The sequence below is a fragment of the Echiichthys vipera genome (assembly GCF_963691815.1).
Source record: "Echiichthys vipera genome assembly, chromosome: 5".
Classification (NCBI taxonomy): domain Eukaryota; kingdom Metazoa; phylum Chordata; class Actinopteri; order Perciformes; family Trachinidae; genus Echiichthys; species Echiichthys vipera.
In genome coordinates this window covers 15,299,065-15,323,458 of record NC_139830.1, presented here as the reverse complement: position 1 = coordinate 15,323,458, position 24,394 = coordinate 15,299,065, and the positions used below count along the sequence as shown (strand labels likewise).

Here is a 24,394-nt window from a genome sequence, read left to right as displayed (position 1 = left end):
GGTGCTATGTGGTATTTAACTAAAGCTCTGTTTCCACGTCACACTTTCTGTTAGGGTGGTTGAGTTTTCTGTCAGGGATGTTCTTCCTGATATTGTTTGTTACACTGACGACAACAAATCATCTCAACTGTAGATCAACTTTGTTATTCATTAGTTTTAGATTATCACAGTCTGACAGTTGCTTATGAAACGGTGATTAAAAAAACACAATGTAATAATTTTCAGGTGTAGTGGGAGAGTGGTTATTCAGTCTGTTTCGTTTTCTTTAAATCTATTATAACAATCCTTGACAATAAGTCTCAAACATTACAGATATAAAGAAATCATCAATACAAAGATAATAGAAAGGTTATACATACTTTCACATTCACCATAAATGATCCTATGAAATGTTTCAATATGTTAACTTTGAAAAGTACAACATAACAGAAGTTGCAGTCTCATGGTTATGTAAACAGTTCACAGCCTTACGTCTATGGGTCCATTGGTCCAAGGAAGGTGGCTCAGCTGATAATCATAATAACTCTATGGGCTAATAACAGAAGGGCTCTATCATTTGTTTTTGCCCAGCCGCCTTAAGAGAAACATTACTTAGGCTCAAATGGAAAGGCAAAAGTCAGAACTTTTCTGTTTAACCTTCTCCCAATAAACTTGTAGTTTAAAATAATCCCAAAAATCTGGGAACAGTCTCCCATTAAGCTGCATCCTCCACATCCAACAGAGAGGATTAAAGTTTCTATTAGTGGTGTTTTAAAACACATCATCCTCCACTTCCAACCAAATTCTTGTTGGGCTACTTAAAGGTGCTATATTATGTTCATTTTCAGGGTCATACTTTTAAACGTTTACATGCTTGAATGTTATTTTTCTCATCCTGTCTGTCTGAATAAACCTGCATTCACCCTCTGGAAGGCTTCGTTTTTAGCGCCTGTGTCTTTAAAGACCCCCCTCATGAAAAAAGACCTGTCTGCTCTGATTGGTCAGCGTTTCTGGGTCTTTTGCATCTGTACTATCGGAGTATCTGCACCATCACTGCAGTCGGGAATGACTGTAACTTTACTGTAGCAGCACTTTCTTCCTGTATACAGTACACATCACAACGGTACAGAAGTCCTGACGGCTCGTTTAAAGGCACAGTTTCTGAATATGAGCAGTGTGCAATTCTCTGTGGATTTAGTGTTTTGATACTTTCACAGTATTTATATATATAACACCTCGACCTGCTTTATAATTTTTTTTTTTTTTTTTTAAAAGACGTGGAAATCTCACTTTTTACAATATGGGATCTTTAAGCTTTCGTGCTAAGAACATCTCCCACACCTCATCTTCAATTATGGTGTCCTCCAATTTTCCCTTTACATACAATGTAATGTTCGTTTGAAGCATAGAAAGGTCAAACCAATACTACAATATACGTTATTTTAGAATCTGGACACTTATTTAGTATATTATTAATGTGAGTGCATTATTTATCAAAGAGCCGTAAACCATGATATTCAGAAATTAACTACATCACAAGAGACAGGTCATGATTAGCACAGAAAATGATTAGACTCATGTTATGAACTTATTATAAACTAATTAACATCTTTTAAAACTTTTTCTTTTTAAACATTTTCACCAGATCTACTCAGTCCTCAGAGCAAGCTCCTCAGGATTCAGACACAGCTTTATTTGCTTGTTTTTGAGCATTTTGTGACGGAGGATCCCAGTTTGTCAGCCAGCAGAAACGGGTTGAGGTGGCAGTACTGAGGAACAAATAAAGACAATTCAATCCTCAGTTAATAACAAAGCTTTCACTGTGCAGTTCTGACAAAGACTTATTATTTCTGTGAAACCAACATTTAATTTGTTTCTTTCATGCGTGGGTCAACTTTACTTTTTTTCTGAATGTGCCCAGTAGTCAACCTTTCAAAATAAAAGCATTTCAGCCAAGGTAAACTCAGAACATCAGTTACCTGTGGAGTCGACTCTGAGCCAGTTGACTTCAGTTGATCAGATATCTGGATTTCGAAATCGGAAAAGAAACGGGATCTCTGGAGGATTGCTGCCATCTCTCCACTCACCTGCACTGCCACGTCTTTCTGCGTGGCACAAAAGAAGACATCGGTGTCATCTTTCCAACAACACAACAGATTCTTTTTTACATTTGAATATGCAGGATTATTTTCTTTAAAATTAAAAATACATACAAACATTTACTTTTTCTTTTGTTATAACAATTGAAAACGCAAATTTACTACAGGCAGACTGAGGTTTTCTGGTGGGACTTTTATTATACCTTGAAACAGTGGGAGGAATCAAAGTCCAGCTGATCTGGGAGCTCTGCCACCGTTCCTTTATAAGTCACTGTCGCCTCAGACAAGATTTGAGTTTTGGGCAGCTTAAAGAGTCGGTAAGTGGCCGAAGCATAGCTGACATCACCTGCAAATATGAAGAACTGGCTCAGTTGGAGAGTGAAAACTATCTTTGCGTGTTATCAAAAGTGTTGCTTTTTTTTGTTACCTGCTTTTGCTTTGAGCTCACTGTTGTAGATCGCAATGTGGATGGCTGAAACCAGGTGTGGTGTGCTGAAACCTACGCTGTGTGCCAGTGAAATGAGATCCGGCCAGAACAGAGAGCCACCCATTCCTTCACCTATAGGCTCGAAATCAAGTGTCAGTGGGAAAAGGGATTCTGCTCTTTTACACTGAATTTGAGATAATAACCCAATGTTATCTTACCCCACAGGACTGCGTCTTCCTTCATGTGCTCAGGAACGACTTTGCTGGCGTACATGTCACTAAAGTACATTTCTCCTCCCTCCTGTGTAAAATGAATAAAACCGTAAACAGTGTTTTCCTGCACACCACATTTCTTTTTACACATTAATGTAGTTGACAGAAATTCTTCAAACTAACCTTTAGGACATTGTGAGCTTGCTGTAGCACTGCTCTTTTATCAGGACACAAACAGACTACACAGTTGGATCTGGACACATTAGAGGGAACAGTTTTGGTTAGAAGTTAACCAAAGCTTATAAAACAGGCCTCTGATAGATCGTGTAGACTCATTTCATGCTTTAAACCTACAGCACAACATCCACTGAGTCTCTCTGTATGCCTGCTTCACTGAGCTTCTCCATGTACCCCTGGACAAAAGTGATGTTGGGCTTCTCGTAGCCAAACTTCTTCTGATGATACTCGACGTACTGACGAGATGCTGTGATCTAAAGTAATAAGGGGGAAATTGTTTTTGTTACAAAACTCCAGATATAAACAACATATATTATACAGACAACATATGTGAGAGAAAATTTAAATTTAACTTTACAGAAATTAATATTTACAGTAGTGAAATAAAGTTAAATCAGCAGTGAGCGCAGAAATCAAGCGATGTGTGTGAGCGTGCATGTGTAATCACCAGCTCCTCCGTCATATCGATCCCTGTCACATGTCCGCTCGGTCCAACAAGTTTACTGAAGGCGTAAGAGTCTCTGCCAGAGCCGCTGCCGAGGTCCAGGACTCTACAGCCCTCAAGCTTCGCTGGAAATGGAAGACCACAGCCAAAGAATCTGGAGAGAGGTGTCGTTAATCACCTAAGTCATTGTGCGAAGGTGGGAAGCATATATATTAGATGTTGTAGAGATAGTTCCGTGGTGTAAGTGATGACAACAGACTAAGAAAGTCCAAAAGCTAGTTCCTCTGCTGGGATCTATGGCTGCAACTAACGACTCTTTTTATTTTAAATGAATCGGTTCATTATTTTCTCAATAAAGCGATTGATTGTTGGGTCTATAAAATGTTAGAAAGGGTAAATCAGAAGTTCCCAAAGCCCAAGATGACGTACTCAAATGCTTTGTTTTGTCCACAACTCAGCTGACTGTCATAGAAGAAAATCGACATCAGGAAATATTCACATTGAAGAAGCTGGATTCAATTCAATACAATTTTATTTAAAGTGCCAAATCATGACAAAGGTTATCTCAAGACAGTTAACACATAGAGAAGGTCTAGACCACACTATGACTTATTTATGATTCACAGAGATCCAACAATTTCTCCATGAGCAGCAACAACTATAATAATAATAATAACTAACTATAAAGACAATTTATAATGCTATTTTTCTTTCAAAAATACTCAAACCCATTAATCGATTATCAGAATTCATTTAATAGTTGACAACTAATCGATGAATCATTGCAGCTTTACTGGGAACTTCAATTTTAATCACTGAATTGAAGCTTGGTTACATATTTAAGTAATGTCTGAATTTCCGTGCCCTGGATAATAAAGGGTGAGCCTTGTACAGTCATGTGCGTATGTTTTCCAGTGTGTTTACAGAGAGGTTCAATGAGTTTCTGGCAGCACGACCATTAGTTGATGATTGCCTGACCTGTCGACGGCTGCAAAAGAGTTGCAAAAGAATAGAATTGTCTTTATTTGTCTTTGTACCAGGACAACAAAATTTACAGTACAATCCCTTAAAGTGCAGAAATAATTTAACATTAAAAGCATCAAAGAGAATATACTAGACCTTTAAAAGACACATTTAAAAAGACACATTTAAAACGACACACACACACACACACACACACACACACACACACACACACACACACACACACACACACACACACACACACACACACACACACACACACACACACACACACACACACACACACACACACACACACACACACACACACACACACACACACACACACACACACACACACACACACACACACACACACACACACACAGGTATTTGCGGTGTTCAGCACTGTTATAGCTTTTGGATGAAAACAGTTCTTAAAAGTAAAGGTGAGGCGAGATTGGACACTTGTACCTTTTGGTTACCTCGGGGTGAACCAGGCTCAATGCATCGGTGACACTTCTTGGCACTGGGCGGCGAGACAGACTGCAGGCACTTGTTTGCAGATCTCCAGAGGACTCCAGTCGACTGCCGTAGTACTTCTGCACACGACAACATATATCTGACACAACTGTCTTTACACATGCTGCTATATATTAAATAATTCCCTCCTGGGATTATTAAAGTATTTCTGATTCTGATATTTACTTTACATATCTAGTTAATGTCAGTTAAGTACATTTACTAAAGTACTGCACTTAGGTACAATTTTGAGGTACTTGTTATTTGCTTAATTCCATTTTAATTTACTTAATACTTCTTTTTCGCTACATTAATTTACTGATTACTCTACAGATTCAGATGATTAATACACTATATTATCAGCAAATTAAACAACATATATATTTATATAGATTAAGCTACACAGCAGTATTTAATGTAAATAAAAATGTGCAACTTTATCATTTATCAGCTGCAACATTAAGATGATATTTACATTAATTTAATAATTATTCATTCTCAAATGGACCATTCTGAATAATGAGTAATTTTACTTTGTGTACTTTAGGAACATTTGGTGCTCATACTTTTGTACTTTTACCAAAGTTACATTTTGAATGCAGGACTATTACTTGAAACAAAGTATTTCTACAGTGTGGTATTAATACTTTTTTATTAAAGGAAAAGCTCTGAGTACATCTTCCATCACTGGAAAATACTCAGTGGGTCGTTTAATTTAACACGACTTTGCAATGTGTCAGAACTGATTTTGAAGTAAAGCTGAACTCTGGACTGAAGATAAAACCGAACTGAAGTCTGAAACAAACTAAAGTACCTTCACATTTTCCCGCACGTCGTCACAAGTCGCCATCACGTACAAATACTGTGAACAGAAAAAAAGAGGCTCCAGTAGATGAGGACCGCAGCCGCTGGGTTGAATAAATGACATGTGGGTCAGTCCTGCCTCCCTTATGACGTCACTCTACTCTTCCGGACAAGCTTTCACAATAAAAAGAATTAAAAATAAAAGCATTGCTTTAAATGTGTCTGTTATTTGATATGTGGCACTCAAATGAGAAGAAAGCCAGAAAAACATTAAGTTCCTTCTTCATAGCCAGTAAAACTACCAAAAGTATGTTTACAAGGAAAAATCCACTTGATAAAGCAATCCAAAAACATAGATACATTAATAATAATAATAATAATAATAATAATAATAATAATAATAATGCTAATACTTACCCATTTATTTATTTAATTTTCCATATTTATCAGAATCAGAATTAGAAATGTGAACACATACAAGGAATTTGATTCCAGCTTATTGTCACTCTCAATTTACATACACAGAAATAGACGTACAGCTAAAAGGGAAACAAAAATTAACAAAGGTAAACACAAACATTGAACTGATGTGTGCAGATCTAGATACACACACACACACACACACACACACACACACACACACACACACACACACACACACACACACACACACACACACACACACACACACACACACACACACATATATATATATATAACACAGGAATGCTGCAGAGTACATTGAACTGATGTTTGCAGATCTAGATACAGGTATATATATATATGTATAACACAGGACAATGAAATGTGCAATGCTGCAGAGTACAATTGGTGCTGGGATAAATATTTCGTTGTGATAAATATTGTAGTTAAATCCAATATATATTGCATTATATGGAACAATCTTCCTCCCTCACTTAGGTGTATCACTTATTTTCAAATCTTCAAATCATCAAATCATCTTTATTTACATGTTTTCAAACATTCTGCTCTTGTTTCTGACCTACCTTACTTTTATTTATCTCTCTCTAGAACTCATTCTACTTCAGACTTGTACCCCTATTGTTCACGTAATGGTCTATATATATGTGTATATTTATGTATAATTCTGTATATTTTACTAGTGCATGCAAGCAAATGTATTTATAATGGCATGTGATGTGTTTCCTTGTGCATATATATATATATATATACTGTACTGTTCGTACTTTATTCACACCTTGATGTTGTAATGGGCAGACTTTTTAAATAAACGTATTATGTACCGTTCGTTTTACGTTGAAGCCCCAACACTACAGGGGGCAGTAGTACACCGGAAACCCAATCATCCGGGTACTTTAAAATTGCGCTTGTCCAACGTTTGCGTAGGATTTTTTTACGTAGAGCCCTAACTGTTTCCGTGGCAACACTCTTATATCCGGCGTACCTGTTGTTCGTGAGTTCCTCTGAACTGCGTCCATCGTGTGGCCGCCGTCGTCCGTCGTGCGTGATGCAGTTTTTATGAAGACAAATCAACACAACAGTGAAGCGGAGAAAAGGACAAAACAACTTTTGAAAGAGACATGTTGTGGTAGCTGGTTCTGTCTTCAACGTTAAGATACTACACCGGGCGTGAAGGTAGCGAGGTGAGTGGTGGTGCGAGCATTTTGGTTTTGTTACGTTTAGTCGTTAGCTGATGTGCTAGTTTTAGCAGTTGGTTAGCTTACCGCTTCATCCACGCTGGGCCTAACGTTAAGCAATGAGTGCCGACATCGACGTAACACTTTTCTAACGTTGGGTGAAGTGTGTTGTAAAGAATAGATTAATTACATGTGGTGCTGAAAAGTTTACCGAACGGGTAATAAGTTAAGTCCCCTGTGCGCACATAACGTTACATTTGGTGCTGTATGGGAAGACCTGTTGTTAAGCTATCTGGCTAACCGTTAGCCAACTATTTGAATGGTTTCGTAAGCATTTCTTAGCCAAGATAATGTGCAATAGGTGTCTGCGTTTAGCTTTTGTCTGTATCAAAGCTAAAACAGAATAAATATTTTTAAATTATTAGAGTTCTCTGGCGAACATGCCAGCCAGAGGTCTTTATTGCCTGATGTAACAGAGTTGTTTTGTGTATTATTTTTATTTATTTTTCTGAGTTTGAGCTTAAATCACCAGTTTTTGATAATCTACATACACTGAACCAAAATCGGAAAATGTCAGTGCTTACAGAAGCTCTTTGTTTGGTGTTTTCTTTCAGTAGTGAGGCGCTATGGCAGCTACCTTCCCCTACAGAGGGGTCCCTGCAGGGATGCCACCAGGTGTGCCCCCTCCTGTGACTATCCCGGACTACATGTCTGAGGAAAAACTGCAAGAGAAAGGTATGTTTGCTTTCCCTCAATGCAGCACATGTCCTGGTGTAGTTAAAACTACAATGTCATATCACACTAAATGGTGATTTATTTTGTTTTAAATGTCCTATCACTCTACAGCAAGAAAATGGCAGCACTTGCAGGCAAAGCGCTACTCCGAAAAGAGGAAGTTTGGCTTTGTGGATGCTCAGAAGGAAGACATGCCACCTGAGCATGTTCGCAAGATCATCAGGGACCATGGAGACATGACTAACAGAAAGTTTCGCCATGACAAGAGGGTGTACCTTGGGTAAAAATAAATCATACTATAGTAAATGTGTATTTTTTATTTTTTCGGCTGATTAACATTGTCATATGTACTCTAGGTAGACTGCAATGCACATGTGTGCTTAAAACTGATTGTCTCTGTGCACAATTTATTGTTTTAAAAAACATACAAACATTGTAATTGGACAAAAGTAAACATCACCACTCATCCTGTATTTTTGTTTTTGTTGAACAGTGCCCTCAAGTACATGCCCCATGCAGTACTGAAGCTGCTTGAAAACATGCCTATGCCCTGGGAACAGATCAGAGACGTCCCTGTCCTCTACCACATCACTGGAGCTATTTCCTTTGTGAATGAAATCCCTTGGGTCATAGAGCCAGTCTACATCGCCCAGTGGGGGTAAGAGAGAGTTTCATATTGGGTGCTATTATTTTTGTAGAATGTGGCACTTACAAATGTGAGAAATGCACAACCACTGCATTATACTTCTCTCTATTCCTAAAATATTGAATCATTGGTATCTCTTATCCTCCCCCAGCACCATGTGGATCATGATGAGGCGTGAGAAGCGTGATCGTCGGCACTTCAAGCGGATGCGCTTTCCGCCATTTGATGATGAGGAGCCGCCTCTGGACTACGCTGACAACATCCTTGATGTGGAACCCCTGGAGGCCATCCAGATGGAGCTGGACTCTGAGGAGGACTCTTCAGTTGCGGAGTGGTTCTATGAGCACCAACCCCTCAAAGACACAGCCAAGTAAGCCATCACATCACACTTTTAAGGCCAAACATTTTAAATGTAACACATTCAGTTGATGTGACGCTAGCAGAATCAAAGGCTAATTCATTTGTGCCCTCTTCAGGTTTGTGAATGGGACCACCTACCGTCGCTGGCAGTTCACGCTGCCCATGATGTCCACACTGTACCGCCTGGCCAATCAGCTGCTCACAGACCTGGTGGATTTCAATTACTTTTATCTGTTTGACCTCAAGGCTTTCTTCACTTCCAAGGCCTTGAATATGGCCATCCCCGGGGGACCAAAGTTTGAGCCACTGGTCAGGGACATTAACCTTCAGTAAGAACCTCTCAACTTTAATAAAATATGCAATTGTTTCTGTTTAACCCCTAACAAAACATCAAGTAAGAATGGGTGGTAGATGATTTGTGCCTTAGCCGGTCCTTCTCCGTGTCTCCTGCAGGGATGAAGACTGGAATGAGTTCAATGACATCAACAAGATTATCATCCGACAGCCTATCAGAACGGAGTACAAAATCGCCTTCCCCTACCTGTACAACAACTTGCCGCACCATGTCCACCTCACCTGGTAGGAAATTGATTAATGAATTCATTCTCACAGATTCATGAGAAGTAATTCAAATTAACTAAAGAAAGAATATTCAGATGTGAATTGTGTGAAATGCCCCTGAATGTCTTTGCTCATCCAGTGAACACATCTTTTCTAATATCTTTCACATTTTCTGTAAGAAATTAGTAGATACTCATGAATATATCCCTACAGGTATCATACACCCAACGTGGTCTTTATCAAGACAGAGGATCCAGATCTCCCAGCGTTCTACTTTGACCCGCTGATCAACCCCATTTCACACAGACATTCTGTCAAGGTAAGGGTGGATGATTGTGGCTGCTTATTCATCTGAAGTCCTCTTACAAAGGCGCACTTGCATTGTTCTGCTTGCCTGTGCGTAAGAACTAGAGGAATATTGAAATGAATGGTGACTTATGCATTACTGGCTGCAGTAGCAGTTGGCCCTTCATCGTTCAGATATTGCTTCTAATTATTTGAATTTGAATGAGTTGGGGTAAAATTCCACATCCATTTTCTTTGCATTTAACTGTTCTAATTACAAATCAATATTCTTTAAATTCTTATTGTCATTTCCTGTACCCACAGAGTCAGGAGCCGCTGCCTGATGATGATGAGGAGTTTGAGCTTCCTGAGTATGTGGAGCCCTTACTCAAGGAGACCCCACTCTACACAGACAACACAGCTAATGGCATTGCTCTGCTGTGGGCACCAAGACCCTTCAACCTCAGATCTGGACGCACGAGACGAGCCATTGATATTCCCCTGATCAAGAACTGGTGAGCAAACTACCAACAAATGTGTCATTTACTTTGATTGCGGACATGGTTTTGTGGGAATGTTTTGTGTATCTCATTCAGATGTAGGACTGTATTTTTGAGAATTTCTAAATCCTAATTGTTCAATTATTCTTCAGGTACCGTGAGCACTGCCCTGCAGGACAGCCAGTGAAGGTGCGAGTGTCATACCAGAAACTGCTCAAGTACTATGTGCTCAATGCTCTCAAACACAGACCACCCAAAGCCCAGAAGAAAAGGTGGGCGTCCCTTTATTTTGGTTTCCTGTTAACCTGTCTATAATTTAAGGTGTTTCTTTTTCCTTATTGTTTATTTTTCAACTGTTGTTGTCTTTCAGGTATCTGTTCCGCTCCTTCAAGGCCACCAAGTTCTTTCAGTCCACCAAGCTGGACTGGGTGGAGGTGGGTCTGCAGGTTTGCCGACAGGGCTACAACATGCTCAATCTGCTTATCCATCGTAAGAACCTCAACTACCTGCATCTTGACTACAACTTCAACTTGAAGCCTGTCAAGACACTGACCACAAAGGTACCATCTCCATGGCAGATTCAGCTGTTGTTGTTGACGACATTGTTGCTCTTAACCTACAATACTGCCATTAACCCCTTGTTGGTAGCTTTAAGCACAGAAGCCCATATTTTGTGTGAAACTAAAACGTGGATTAAGCCCAGTTTTTTTTGTTGCTAAAATGTCTTGCACTCTGTACTATTTCACGAGTGTGACCTACAACTGTTTTCTTGTTTGTGTCCCTCAGGAAAGAAAGAAGTCTCGATTCGGCAATGCCTTTCACTTGTGCAGAGAGGTGCTACGTCTCAGCAAGCTGGTGGTGGACAGCCACGTGCAGTACAGACTGGGAAATGTTGATGCCTTCCAGGTTAGTTCAACAACAAATTTTGCACAGCACATCTGTATACGAGCGACATTCCCTTGCAGTCTTCCTTTCAGTGGTGGCAACGTCTTGAAATTGTTGTATATTGTTTTCAAGAATTATTTTACAATCATTTCACACTTGACCAATCCCCAACTTTTACTTCTGTATTGTAGTTGTCTGATGGACTGCAGTACATCTTCGCCCATGTGGGTCAGCTGACAGGCATGTATCGCTACAAGTACAAGTTGATGAGGCAAATCCGGATGTGCAAAGATCTGAAGCATCTCATCTACTACCGGTTCAACACTGTAAGTAAACACTCCTGTGTATTGATCTGCCAACTCTTTGTTTATTGGAGATATTATGTTATTTCCCACAAACTACACAAAATGTGTTTAGCTTTGCACCTTAAGTTTGAATTATAATGATTTTTATTTATTATTTCTATCAGGGTCCTGTGGGCAAGGGTCCAGGTTGTGGCTTCTGGGCTCCCGGCTGGAGAGTGTGGCTGTTCTTCATGAGGGGAATTACTCCGCTGTTGGAAAGGTGGCTGGGGAACCTGCTGGCTAGGCAGTTTGAAGGTATGATTTTCTGGTTTGGCAACAAAATGGAGGTTTGTGTCTGCAGGAACCAACAAACTTTTAAAACAAAAATTGCCTTTGATTGCTTCAACAGGACGTCACTCCAAGGGTGTTGCAAAGACGGTGACCAAACAGCGTGTGGAGTCTCACTTTGACCTGGAGTTGCGTGCTGCTGTGATGCATGACATCTTGGACATGATGCCCGAGGGCATAAAACAGAACAAGGCCAGAACTATCCTGCAGCACCTCAGTGAGTCGTGGAGGTGCTGGAAGGCCAACATCCCCTGGAAGGTCAGTGCTTTACAGAGATCCTTTACACTGAGTACGATATGGCAGAAGGGGTTATTTGAATCACAGAATCTAAAAATCACCGTTTCATATGAGTTGATATTTTGTCTGACCCTGGAGTGTCTTAGGTAAAATGTGAAGTGCCTGAAGTGTTGGGGTCATTTCAAGGCCTTCAATTGTAATGTTGCCTAGACTTCTTAAGCATTCAGTGCTTTAAGTTGTATGCACCTTGTACTTGGTGATTCAGATAATGTGTGGCATTTGTATTGTGTTTAGAAATGTGAATATTCAATATGGTTTCTTAATTAAAGACTCAGGGAAATATTTCCTTTTATTATACAGCAGATCACAATGCGAAGATGACAGACCAAAGAAACGGCATAATAGTGGTTCAAAACATTTGTGCCACTTTACGTTGAGCAAGAATGAATAAAAAGGTGTTTTCTTCCCATTATTACAGGTGCCAGGCCTGCCCACTCCCATTGAGAACATGATCCTGCGTTATGTGAAAGCTAAAGCTGACTGGTGGACCAACACTGCCCACTACAACCGTGAGCGAATCCGTCGCGGGGCTACTGTGGACAAGACCGTGTGCAAGAAGAACCTCGGGAGGCTGACCCGTTTGTACCTGAAAGCTGAGCAGGAGAGACAGCACAACTACCTGAAGGTAACACACAGAAAAGGAAAGCTCAAAAAGAAAATTGAAAGGGCCTTTCCATTAACGTATTTGCACTGTGGGAGGTATGAATTGTTGCTTTGATTAGTCATATTTGTGTGCTCTTTGGTCTATGACCAGAAACTGAAGTCCTCTTCCAAAGGCGCACCTGCATTGGTCTGCTTGCCTGTGCGTAAGAACTGGAGGAATATTAAGATGAATGGTGTCTCTTTATTTTTTACTGACTGCAGCTGCAGTTTGCTCCTCACCATTCAGATATTGTTTCTGATAATTTAAACTTAGTGTACTGTCTTAACTTTTACATTAAGCTGTTTTAATTGCTCAAATCTTTATTTGCTAATAACATGAACTTTTAAAGTATTTTTAACATGTGTATGTTCTTTCTAGGACGGCCCCTACATCACAGCTGAAGAGGCCGTAGCCATTTATACCACCACTGTTCACTGGCTGGAGAGTCGGCGGTTCTCGCCCATCCCTTTCCCTCCACTGTCCTACAAACATGACACCAAGCTGCTCATTCTGGCCTTGGAGAGGCTCAAGGAGGCGTACAGGTAGACAACTTAAACAGCAAATATTCAGCAGACTTCACACCAGGCAACACAACCTGGCAGAATATTGTTTCTGACATTATTTGTTTGCTTCTCTGTGTCCCCCAGTGTAAAGTCTCGTCTGAACCAGAGTCAGCGGGAGGAGCTGGGGCTGATTGAGCAGGCTTACGACAATCCTCACGAGGCCCTGTCCAGGATCAAACGTCACCTGCTCACCCAGAGAGCCTTCAAAGAGGTCAGCACCAAGACATGCCAATATTCAAAGTTGGCTGTTGTCAAACTTCATGTGGAATGTTGAGAGCAAAAACTGGCTAAAAATATATTTTGATTCCACAGCTCAATAACAAACGATACAGATAGTAAGCATCAAGGTATAGTGGGAAATGTTACACAGTATTTACCATAAGTGGATGAAATGGTCTTTATTTAACAGAGCTTCTGTCATTAGATTGTTGGCAGAAAAAAGTGACTTGAGGCCTAATTCACAAATTAACCGAGTACTAATGTCAACAGCATACTTTTTCTAAGTCACTGCAGGAAATGTTTGTTGCAGACTGACTCATGATGACTACTTCTTATGCAGGTGGGTATCGAGTTCATGGACCTGTACAGTCACCTGGTGCCCGTGTACGATGTGGAGCCCCTGGAGAAGATCACAGACGCCTACCTTGACCAGTACCTGTGGTACGAGGCAGACAAAAGACGCCTCTTCCCACCCTGGATCAAACCTGCTGACACTGAACCACCCCCCTTGCTGGTCTACAAGTGGTGTCAAGGTCAGAACCAATAAGAGGGTTTACTGTATTAAGTTATATGTAAAAATTATATTGTGTAATAACTTGGTGTGCATTGAGTTGGCCTTTAAATTTCTGTTAATAACCTGAATCTCATCTGATAGCTCTCTTTATGTTGGGACCAAAAGTCAAACATTATCTTTTTGTTAATTCTCCTCAGGTATCAACAACTTGCAGGACGTGTGGGAGACAGCGGAGGGAGAGTGCAACGTGATGCTGGAGTCCCGCTACGAGAAGATGTACGAGAAGATTGATCTGACCCTGCTCAACAGGCTGCTGCGTCTTATTGTGGACCACAACATTGCTGATTATATGACAGCTAAGAACAACGTGGTCATCAACTACAAGGTAAACACACTTCTTCATTTTAAATTTGATTTGATCCTGTATAATCTTAATAGCAGGGGTGCCCAATTCGGTCCTGGAAGGCCACTGTCCTGCATGTTTTAGGTTTCTTTCTGCTCTTGTGGCCTTCCAGGACCAGAATTGGGAAACCCCTGCTTGATAGATCATTCCTTAGATCTCTTATATAAGGAACTTATTGCTCAGTGTATAGACATACTCAAGTTACTGTTAAAGAAGTTTTTACTGATGTGTTCTTACATCGAGGCTGAATACTTTTCTGTTTGAAGCTAAAAAAAATAAACTTGCCATGCCTTTTCCTCATTGTCTCTTGTCTATCTAGGATATGAACCACACAAACTCCTACGGCATCATCAGGGGGCTCCAGTTTGCCTCATTCATTGTACAGTACTACGGCCTGGTGATGGACCTTCTGGTGCTCGGTCTGCACCGTGCCAGTGAGATGGCCGGCCCACCTCAGATGCCAAATGACTTCCTGAGTTTCCAAGACACACCCACAGAGAGCGCCCACCCAATCAGACTGTACTGCCGCTACATCGACCGCATCCACATCTTCTTCAGGTGGGATTTAAACACCAATAAGAATGATGTTTATATACAGCTTTTAGATATGTGGCTATTCAGCAACACAAGATTTGATTGACAGCATGAGTTTTGAAAATGGCCTGACTTATTAGAAATCTAAATCTTGGTTCTAGTCAATTCTTCTGTCGCTGCAGTACATATTTGTGGACAGAATTGTAAAAGGTTTTTGTTGATTTATTGTAACTCTCAGCATTTTCATGGGTTCACCAGGTTCTCTGCTGACGAAGCCAGGGATCTGATTCAGAGGTACCTGACGGAGCACCCAGACCCTAACAATGAGAACATAGTGGGTTATAACAACAAGAAGTGCTGGCCCCGTGATGCTCGCATGAGACTGATGAAGCACGATGTCAACCTGTGAGTCTCACCTCAAGATTCAAATTCTTAAAACTAGTAGTTTATTGTATTATAAATTATTTTATGATGATCATATATTGCCAGGTTTGGAGAGAAATACGCATAACCTTTCTAATCTTAATCTTCACAGGGGACGTGCTGTGTTCTGGGACATCAAGAACCGCCTGCCCAGATCAGTAACCACTGTGCAGTGGGAGAACAGCTTTGTTTCAGTCTACAGCAAAGACAACCCCAACCTGCTCTTCAACATGTGTGGCTTTGAGTGCCGCATCTTGCCAAAGTGCCGCACCAGCTATGAGGAGTTTACCCACAAGGATGGTGTGTGGAACCTGCAGAATGAGGTGAGGAATTGATGCCCAAAATGAGCTTCTAACATTTGCATTACATGATAAGAAGGATAGCTTAACTGCTATCTTTCTTGAAGTGGCCACAATCAATCCTGTGTTTGAAGTTCTCGTATTGCATGTGAATGTGTAGGTAACCAAAGAGCGGACCGCACAGTGTTTCTTGCGTGTGGATGATGAATCGATGCAGCGCTTCCACAACAGAGTGCGTCAGATCCTGATGGCCTCTGGCTCCACCACATTCACCAAGGTCAGCTGACTACCGTCTCCCAAAAAAATAGAGCATGTAATGGAAAATAATGATAGCTTTTTCAGAATATTTTACCGTGTCCTGTCTTTACCTCCAGATTGTGAACAAATGGAACACTGCTCTGATCGGTCTGATGACGTACTTCCGTGAGGCTGTGGTGAACACCCAGGAGCTCCTGGACCTGCTGGTGAAGTGTGAGAACAAGATCCAGACTCGTATCAAGATCGGCCTGAACTCTAAAATGCCTAGTCGCTTCCCTCCTGTAGTCTTCTACACTCCCAAAGAGTTGGGTGGCCTTGGCATGCTGTCTATGGGCCACGTGCTCATTCCACAGTCAGACTTGCGGTAAGTCAGCACGCAGGCTGCTAATATCTTGATCTTTAGTCACTAAATTATCTTGTAGATTAATTTAGCAAACTGGGCTTTAATTATTCTCCCTCTCTACCAGGTGGTCCAAGCAGACAGATGTGGGTATCACCCACTTCAGGTCTGGCATGAGCCATGAAGAAGACCAGCTGATTCCTAACTTGTATCGTTACATTCAGCCATGGGAGAGCGAGTTCATCGACTCCCAGAGGGTTTGGGCTGAGTACGCCCTCAAAAGACAGGAGGCCATCGCCCAGAACAGGTATTATTTCAGTTGGATCAGCTTGTGAATGATAACATCCCTTGGAGACTTATGATCTGCTGTTCTACGCTGATGGAATTGTATGTATTTTTAAAAATGTAAGCTGAAGCTAGACAAGGCAAATAGCACTGCGTTTTCTGTTTCAGGCGTCTGACCCTGGAAGATTTGGAGGATTCTTGGGACAGAGGAATCCCTCGTATCAACACACTTTTCCAGAAGGACCGACACACACTGGCCTATGACAAAGGCTGGAGAGTCAGGACAGATTTCAAACAGTACCAGGTAAGATGAAGACACTGCTAATATGTTGAAGGGGAAAAGTGTCTTGGGATGAAATGAGAAACCAGGGATCAATCGTTTAAGTGTAATTCTGACGACATAAACCTAACAAATGATTTTTGTATGTTAATATAGTAATTTTGTTTTTGTCTTGATTGTGTGCAGGTGCTGAAGCAGAATCCGTTCTGGTGGACACATCAGAGACACGATGGCAAACTGTGGAATCTGAACAACTACCGCACAGACATGATCCAGGCTCTGGGCGGTGTGGAGGGCATCCTCGAACACACACTCTTCAAAGGCACTTACTTTCCCACCTGGGAGGGTCTCTTCTGGTGAGAGCATTTTGATACTAAGAACGGTCACAGTACAAGAGCATAAGAGAGCTTGAACACAAACCACTCTTAAAGAGAAGAGTGCACTTAGCACAACCAAAATACTTTTGCACTTGCTGTACTTGGTCTGTTTGTTTTTTCTTTTCTTTACAAATGTTAACATCCTTGGAACTGATTTTGTGGACTTTAGGGAAAAGGCCAGTGGCTTTGAGGAGTCCATGAAATGGAAGAAGCTGACCAATGCCCAGAGGTCTGGTCTGAACCAAATCCCCAACCGTCGCTTCACACTTTGGTGGTCACCCACCATCAACAGAGCCAACGTTAGTACAACCAATATTTGTAAATTTACCTCTTCCAGAATTGATAGACTTTTAGGTCCCTGTAGAAAAAAAGTCATGAATGAAGAACTGTCTTAATAGCTTAAAAATGTCTGTCTTGGTCTAATTTTTTTCACTCCTCTGTCTTCAGGTGTACGTTGGTTTCCAGGTACAACTTGACCTGACAGGAATCTTTATGCACGGCAAGATCCCCACACTGAAGATCTCCCTCATTCAGATCTTCAGGGCTCATTTGTGGCAGAAGATTCATGAGAGCATTGTCATGGATCTTTGTCAGGTAGGTTTTATTTTCTTTTACCTCATTATGGACTTGCTTTTCACTCAGCGTAACAGCAAAAAGGTAGCATGTTGAACTTTTTTTTTAAAATGGCTTTTACCTGCTAAATTAACTGTTCTTCCCACAGTGGTAATATTTTTTTGTTTTTGTGTACAGGTGTTTGATCAGGAACTGGATGCTCTTGAGATTGAGACAGTGCAGAAAGAGACCATCCACCCCAGGAAGTCGTACAAGATGAACTCGTCCTGTGCAGACATCCTCCTCTTTGCATCATACAAGTGGAACGTCTCTCGACCATCTCTGCTTGCTGACTCCAAGTATGTGTAGTATCAGGATTTATATGACTTTTACCTTTAGAAATATGTCCCTAAAAAGTTACACTAGGTGCGCTGAAAACATTTATGGGTTTCATAAACTCATCATGGAAGCATTTGAAATGTATCTGTTCAAATTAAAACATGCACCTCCTCCTTCAGGGATGTGATGGACAGCACCACCACACAGAAGTACTGGATCGATATCCAGCTGCGCTGGGGTGACTATGACTCACATGACATTGAGCGCTACGCCAGGGCCAAGTTCCTGGACTACACCACCGACAACATGAGTATCTACCCCTCCCCCACAGGAGTGCTCATTGCTATCGACCTGGCTTACAACCTCCACAGGTTAGGAATGTTACAAACATTGATACAAGACCAGTATGATTGGCAGATTGACATAAAGGAAAACCTAAAAATAGGGTGCAACATAATTATTGTTGCTATATTGTGTGATCTCTTGAACCAACATAGTTATATTTGCTACAGGTAAAGTAGCACTGCTTGGTGGTAAGAGGGTAAAGCTGTCTTTTCTTTATAATTGTAAATGAACCCCAGTGTATTATAGTTTGTACAAATAAACCAAACATATGTACAGCAAATGCTTGACAGCATTGCCTGAATTTTGACATCTACATGTTCATGTCCACAAATATGTTCTGCAGTAGCCGTGGAAGTATTCACACTAGCTTTCTAACTTGTTTTACATGAATGTAACTGTCTGCAATAGTAAGTCAGTTCAAATTGTGTTGTGTAGGCATACTCTGACCTCCCTTAAGTGTACTAAATTAGTTGGTATTGAACTATCATTTTCTCTCCACCGCAGTGCCTATGGTAACTGGTTCCCTGGAAGCAAGCCTCTGATACAGCAGGCCATGGCCAAGATCATGAAGGCTAACCCTGCCCTGTACGTGCTCAGGGAGCGCATTCGCAAAGGTCTGCAGCTGTACTCATCCGAGCCCACTGAGCCCTACCTGTCCTCACAGAACTATGGTGAACTCTTCTCGAACCAGATCATCTGGTTTGTAGATGACACCAACGTGTACAGAGTCACCATCCACAAGGTGAGGGCCGACTATTTATTTTCCTCAATAGTAATTCAATGACAAGAGTTTGTTTTGGAATTACTGCTTCTTATTTTTGTTAATAAAGTGTCTGAATATTATAATATTATGAATAGATTATCCTTTTTTGTTTAGTCACATGTATTCTCCGTCTATTTCAACAGACCTTTGAGGGTAACTTGACCACAAAGCCCATCAACGGAGCTATATTCATCTTCAACCCCAGGACCGGTCAACTTTTCCTCAAGATCATTCACACGTCTGTGTGGGCCGGACAGAAACGTCTGGGACAGGTACGGCCCTGCTCCACCACTCACACTTTTATTATCACCTGCTCTGCTTTTTGTATTGATTTATTCTGATTCCTATTGTGTTATGTAGCAGAAACTCTTACTATGATACATTTTAATTATATGTTCAAGGGGAAGAAATAACTCTTACTACCATTTTATTTTTTATATTTGGTCTATATTATGTTCGACATTGTTTAAAAAGAAAAACATATTTTTATTACTGAAACAATGCAGCGACATTTGAAATATCATAACCAGAATGATATATATAGATAGATATTTGGCACAAGCACTAAAGTTGTCCATTCGTCCTACGTGTCTGACTTTATTCTTGCTCTGTCTCTGTAGCTGGCCAAATGGAAGACAGCTGAAGAAGTAGCTGCCCTGATTCGCTCCCTCCCTGTGGAAGAGCAGCCGAAACAGATCATTGTAACCAGAAAGGGCATGCTGGACCCTCTGGAGGTGAGATTCTCTCATGCTTATAACGGCAATAGTAATTAGGAGCCTTGACATATAATCTCAGTGTAACTGCTTAAAGTTGGATACTCCAGTACTTATGCAATTGTTCTCTCTGTACAGGTCCACTTGCTCGACTTCCCCAACATCGTGATCAAAGGTTCCGAGTTGCAGCTGCCCTTCCAGGCTTGTCTGAAGGTGGAGAAGTTTGGAGACCTGATCCTGAAGGCTACAGAGCCTCAGATGGTGCTGTTCAACCTCTACGATGACTGGCTCAAGACCATCTCGTCTTACACAGTGAGTTTCACTCTATCCCGCATGAGCCTCAGACCAGGATTACGTGGATCGCACTAAATTTATATCACTGTATCGTGTCTCTATGGAAGTTTTTTTGTTGTATTTGTTTACACATGGAAATTATAACATAATACAAAGATGTTAGAAGCTTCTGTGCTTTGTTTCCACCACAAATAACGGTTAAAAAACAAACTTGTCCTTGTGGCTGTCAAGTGTAGCTGAGCTGATCCAAGATGACAAAACTCATCAGAGTGCATTAGGTGACATCAACTTATCCCCTGTGTGAATAGTTTTTGTGTGGTGTTCTGCCCCATCTCTAGGCCTTCTCCCGACTCATCCTGATCCTCAGAGCGCTCCACGTCAACAATGACCGCGCCAAGGTGATTTTGAAACCTGACAAGACAACCATCACCGAGCCTCATCACATCTGGCCCACCCTCACTGATGAGGAGTGGATCAAGGTGGAAGTGCAGCTCAAGGATCTCATTCTGGCAGATTACGGCAAAAAGAACAAGTAAGTATTAATACATGGACTGAATATTTGCCTGAATTAAATACAGTTTGTCATAAATGTTCTGTAACTTAATAAAACTGAATAAAGCCAGACTTGTATTTAGTGCTCAATGCTTCCCTTGTCTTCACCCAGTGTGAACGTGGCCTCGCTGACCCAGTCTGAGATCCGTGACATTATCCTGGGAATGGAGATCTCAGCTCCGTCACAGCAGCGTCAGCAGATTGCAGAGATTGAGAAGCAGACTAAAGAGCAGTCGCAGCTCACAGCAACGCAGACCCGAACTGTCAACAAGCACGGCGATGAGATAATCACCTCCACCACCTCCAACTACGAGACCCAGACCTTCTCCTCCAAGACTGAGTGGAGAGTCAGGTAAGCAGAGTTTATGATCCTTAAAGAGATAAATATATAGTTTATCGTAGTAAATGGGTAGAGTTTTGGTTTCCATATCAGTTGGCTTTAATGTTGCTCGTTCCTCACTTGCCAGGGCCATATCTGCTGCCAACCTCCACCTCCGAACCAACCACATCTACGTGTCATCTGACGACATCAAGGAGACGGGGTACACCTACATCCTGCCCAAGAACGTCCTCAAGAAGTTCATCTGCATCTCAGATCTGCGAGCACAGGTATGTACGGGATTCATAGAACTGCAGTTTTCCTTTGACATGTCGTCGACGTAGTCATCAATCTAATCGACGTGAAGTGCAAAGTAAAACTGTGCTAGATACTGATGGTACACCGTCTCGTTCCAGATTGCAGGCTACCTGTATGGCACCAGTCCACCAGACAACCCCCAGGTGAAGGAGATCCGTTGTATCGTCATGGTGCCACAGTGGGGGACACACCAGACTGTCCACCTGCCCAACCAGCTGCCTGGTCATGAGTACCTCAAAGTAAGACAAACTTGCTCTTTCTTACCATTTTAAGATTGTTAACTGTGCTTTCTGCTTTTAACAGTTTTAGTTTTATCTTGTACCAGCATTTTAAAACTTTTTTTCCCTTCCGTAAACAGGAAATGGAGCCCCTCGGCTGGATCCATACCCAGCCTAATGAGTCGCCCCAGCTGTCCCCACAGGACGTCACCACCCACGCCAAGGTCATGGCTGACAACCCTTCTTGGGACGGAGAGAAGACCATCATCATCACTTGCAGGTACGTTTCATAACACAGATGGTGAGCACTTATAACTCAGAAGTACATGGCAATCTTGTACTTATAAAGAGGAAACATCTGTAAACAAAATACAGTAGTAAACATAGTAAAGTGATGCTTGTTAATTGAATGCTAAGTAAATTGATTTTACCTCCATTTTATCAGCTTCACCCCAGGCTCGTGCACGCTTACAGCCTACAAGCTGACACCCAGTGGCTACGAGTGGGGTCGGCAGAACACAGACAAGGGCAACAACCCCAAAGGCTACCTGCCATCCCACTATGAAAGAGTGCAGATGCTGCTCTCTGATCGCTTCCTGGGCTTCTTCATGGTGCCTGGCCAGGTGTCCTGGAACTACAACTTCATGGGTCAGTAGCCATAGTTTTTACTTTTATTAAAGGAACTTATATTTTGTACTTTAGAATAAATTATTTTTTGTTTATTGCTTTTATTAGTTGAACTAAATGATTCTGCTTGAGTTTGAATCTGTGTGGCTGTATTTGTCATATACTGCTGCTTGTGTGACAGAAGTCGGTGCTGTGTATTGATATTTCTCATCTGGCCCTGTGTCAGTTTGATTGATTTTACTGTGCAAATAACTTTTTCATTACTCTGACTAATACTCTCTCTCGCACCATGATGATTTTCAGGCATATAACAGTTTTTAACTCAAACAAAACTTAATTCAATATGTTGCACACATTTTCTCCTAGACACTTTTCAGGCATTAACCATTGGTGTCTTCATTTAAATGTTAAAACAATGGCTTATTAAGGCAGGACTGGCGTGTACAAGGGCTGTCATTTCCCTGATTCCCACTCATTGTCTGTGAACCACCGTGCAATGCATTCTAGTAGTACGGCGGTGAGTTTCGAGTGACTGGGCTTCAATAAAATGAAGGTCCAGGCTTTCAGCGAGACTCTCTACCTCGCGAAACTCACAGATATCTTTTAAACAAACTCTTGTTTAGCTCAAATTAGGACAAATTCAGCAACTGCATGGTTCTTATCTCGCATAAAAAATGTTTAGAGAAACACTTCTCGGTAAACTATTTTTAGAATATCAGAGAAAGTTTCCAAACCAGCCGCCATGATAACGTGTTTATCCTACTCCAGGTGTGCGCCACGACCCCAACATGAAGTACGACCTGCAGCTGGCCAACCCCAAGGAGTTCTACCATGAAGTCCACCGGCCCTCGCACTTCCTAAACTTTGCGTCACTGCAGGAGGGTGAGATCTACAACGCAGACCGCGAGGACATGTACGCCTGAGCGCACACGCTCTGCTCCCCACATATTTTGTAGATAGGTCTGCCAGAATCATGTGGAGCCGGTCCAGAACAGCCCGTGTAATATTTCTATAGAACACAAGTAACTGTGATGTCTGGAAATTTTTATGTAAAGGCTTTAGGACGTTTTTAGTAACATGTTTTTTTTTTTACATTTTCTACAAATGTTTTGTTTTGCTCCCCACTCTCTTTCCTCCCTTAATTACAGTAAATATACTTCAAGAAGATGCAGTCTTTAGTTGTTGTGGCTTGTTATACACCTAAGCATGTGTGCATTTATGTGTAGTTTTCTGTACACAATACTGTGGGGTAATATTTGTTTCAAAGGGTAAAGACTTTATTTCCCCTCTGCTCTTTGAGAAATGAAATTGAACTTGCCAGTAAGTCCCTGTTATAATGTTCTGTACATCCTGTGACATTGTGGCTTGGGTTTAAATAAAGATCACAATTTTTTATAAACAGTTGTCATGTGATAGTCCAATGTGCTGTTATTCTTATTGCTTAATAAAACGGCTGTTAACCAGAAGAGAAGTGACACACGTATGTTCATTTTGACTGTGCGGAGGGGGAACTTTCTTGTTTTGACCTCAGAAAAGCCCCAGGTCAACACTTGGTTTTGGTTTCAGTGAACTGCTCAGGCACTCTTCAGCAAGTTGGAAACGGACCTAAAATATGTCAATTCGATTTACAGTGCCAAATCATAAGAAAAAGTTATCTCAGGAAACTTAACAGAGTAGGTATAGACCACACTCTTACTTATTTATGATTTACAAAGACTCAACAATTCCCTGTTGAGTACACGGAGAAAAACGAAAACCTTCCCTTTAACATGCGGGAACGTCGGACGGCTATTAAGGAAGTGTCCCCTTTCTCAGGGTTCCCAGGTTGCTGGAAATCTTTTAACACCTAAATTTTAGTGTGGTGTTTTCTAGGTTTAAAAAGTGCCTGGATTTTGAATAAAGTGCATGAAACCGCTTAAAGTGTTAAATTATATGGGATTGCATTTATGATATAACACAAGATTTTGAGACACTGAAACCAGAATTGTCTGACATTTGTGCACAAAAA

General features: G+C 41.2%; 2 protein-coding genes across 3 annotated transcripts; one reads left to right on the top strand and one right to left on the bottom strand.

The window, feature by feature from the left end:
- Nucleotides 1-1,670: 1,670 nt before the first annotated feature.
- LOC310947552 (arsenite methyltransferase) lies at nt 1,671-5,734 on the bottom strand (the record flags this gene model as incomplete). The annotated part of the gene is made up of 10 exons (XM_083914393.1): nt 1,671-1,748; nt 1,959-2,084; nt 2,282-2,424; nt 2,506-2,637; nt 2,724-2,805; nt 2,901-2,970; nt 3,072-3,208; nt 3,403-3,553; nt 4,837-4,964; nt 5,699-5,734. The coding sequence occupies 10 exons, from the start codon at nt 5,732-5,734 to the stop codon at nt 1,671-1,673; spliced, it is 1,083 nt and encodes a 360-aa protein (XP_083770519.1).
- A 1,439-nt stretch (nt 5,735-7,173) lies between these two features.
- prpf8 (pre-mRNA processing factor 8) lies at nt 7,174-23,846 on the top strand. 2 transcript variants are annotated; one of them, XM_083914253.1, is made up of 43 exons: nt 7,174-7,313; nt 7,925-8,042; nt 8,154-8,322; nt 8,536-8,700; nt 8,840-9,058; nt 9,165-9,377; nt 9,502-9,627; nt 9,823-9,928; nt 10,219-10,409; nt 10,547-10,666; nt 10,765-10,954; nt 11,181-11,300; nt 11,471-11,605; nt 11,749-11,878; nt 11,973-12,169; nt 12,627-12,833; nt 13,230-13,393; nt 13,499-13,625; nt 13,974-14,166; nt 14,345-14,532; nt 14,870-15,108; nt 15,343-15,489; nt 15,620-15,830; nt 15,967-16,083; nt 16,181-16,428; nt 16,532-16,711; nt 16,858-16,993; nt 17,156-17,325; nt 17,516-17,645; nt 17,794-17,940; nt 18,097-18,257; nt 18,417-18,608; nt 19,087-19,324; nt 19,489-19,617; nt 19,966-20,079; nt 20,197-20,370; nt 20,691-20,884; nt 21,017-21,256; nt 21,372-21,513; nt 21,640-21,780; nt 21,900-22,039; nt 22,205-22,407; nt 23,155-23,846. In XM_083914253.1, exons 2-43 carry the CDS (start codon nt 7,934-7,936, stop codon nt 23,307-23,309), a joined length of 7,017 nt encoding a protein of 2,338 aa, XP_083770379.1. In that variant the 5' UTR covers nt 7,174-7,313; nt 7,925-7,933; the 3' UTR covers nt 23,310-23,846. The 2 variants fall into 2 exon arrangements, with proteins under 2 accessions (XP_083770379.1, XP_083770378.1); XM_083914252.1 differs by having other exon boundaries at nt 7,922-8,042.
- Nucleotides 23,847-24,394: the final 548 nt, after the last annotated feature.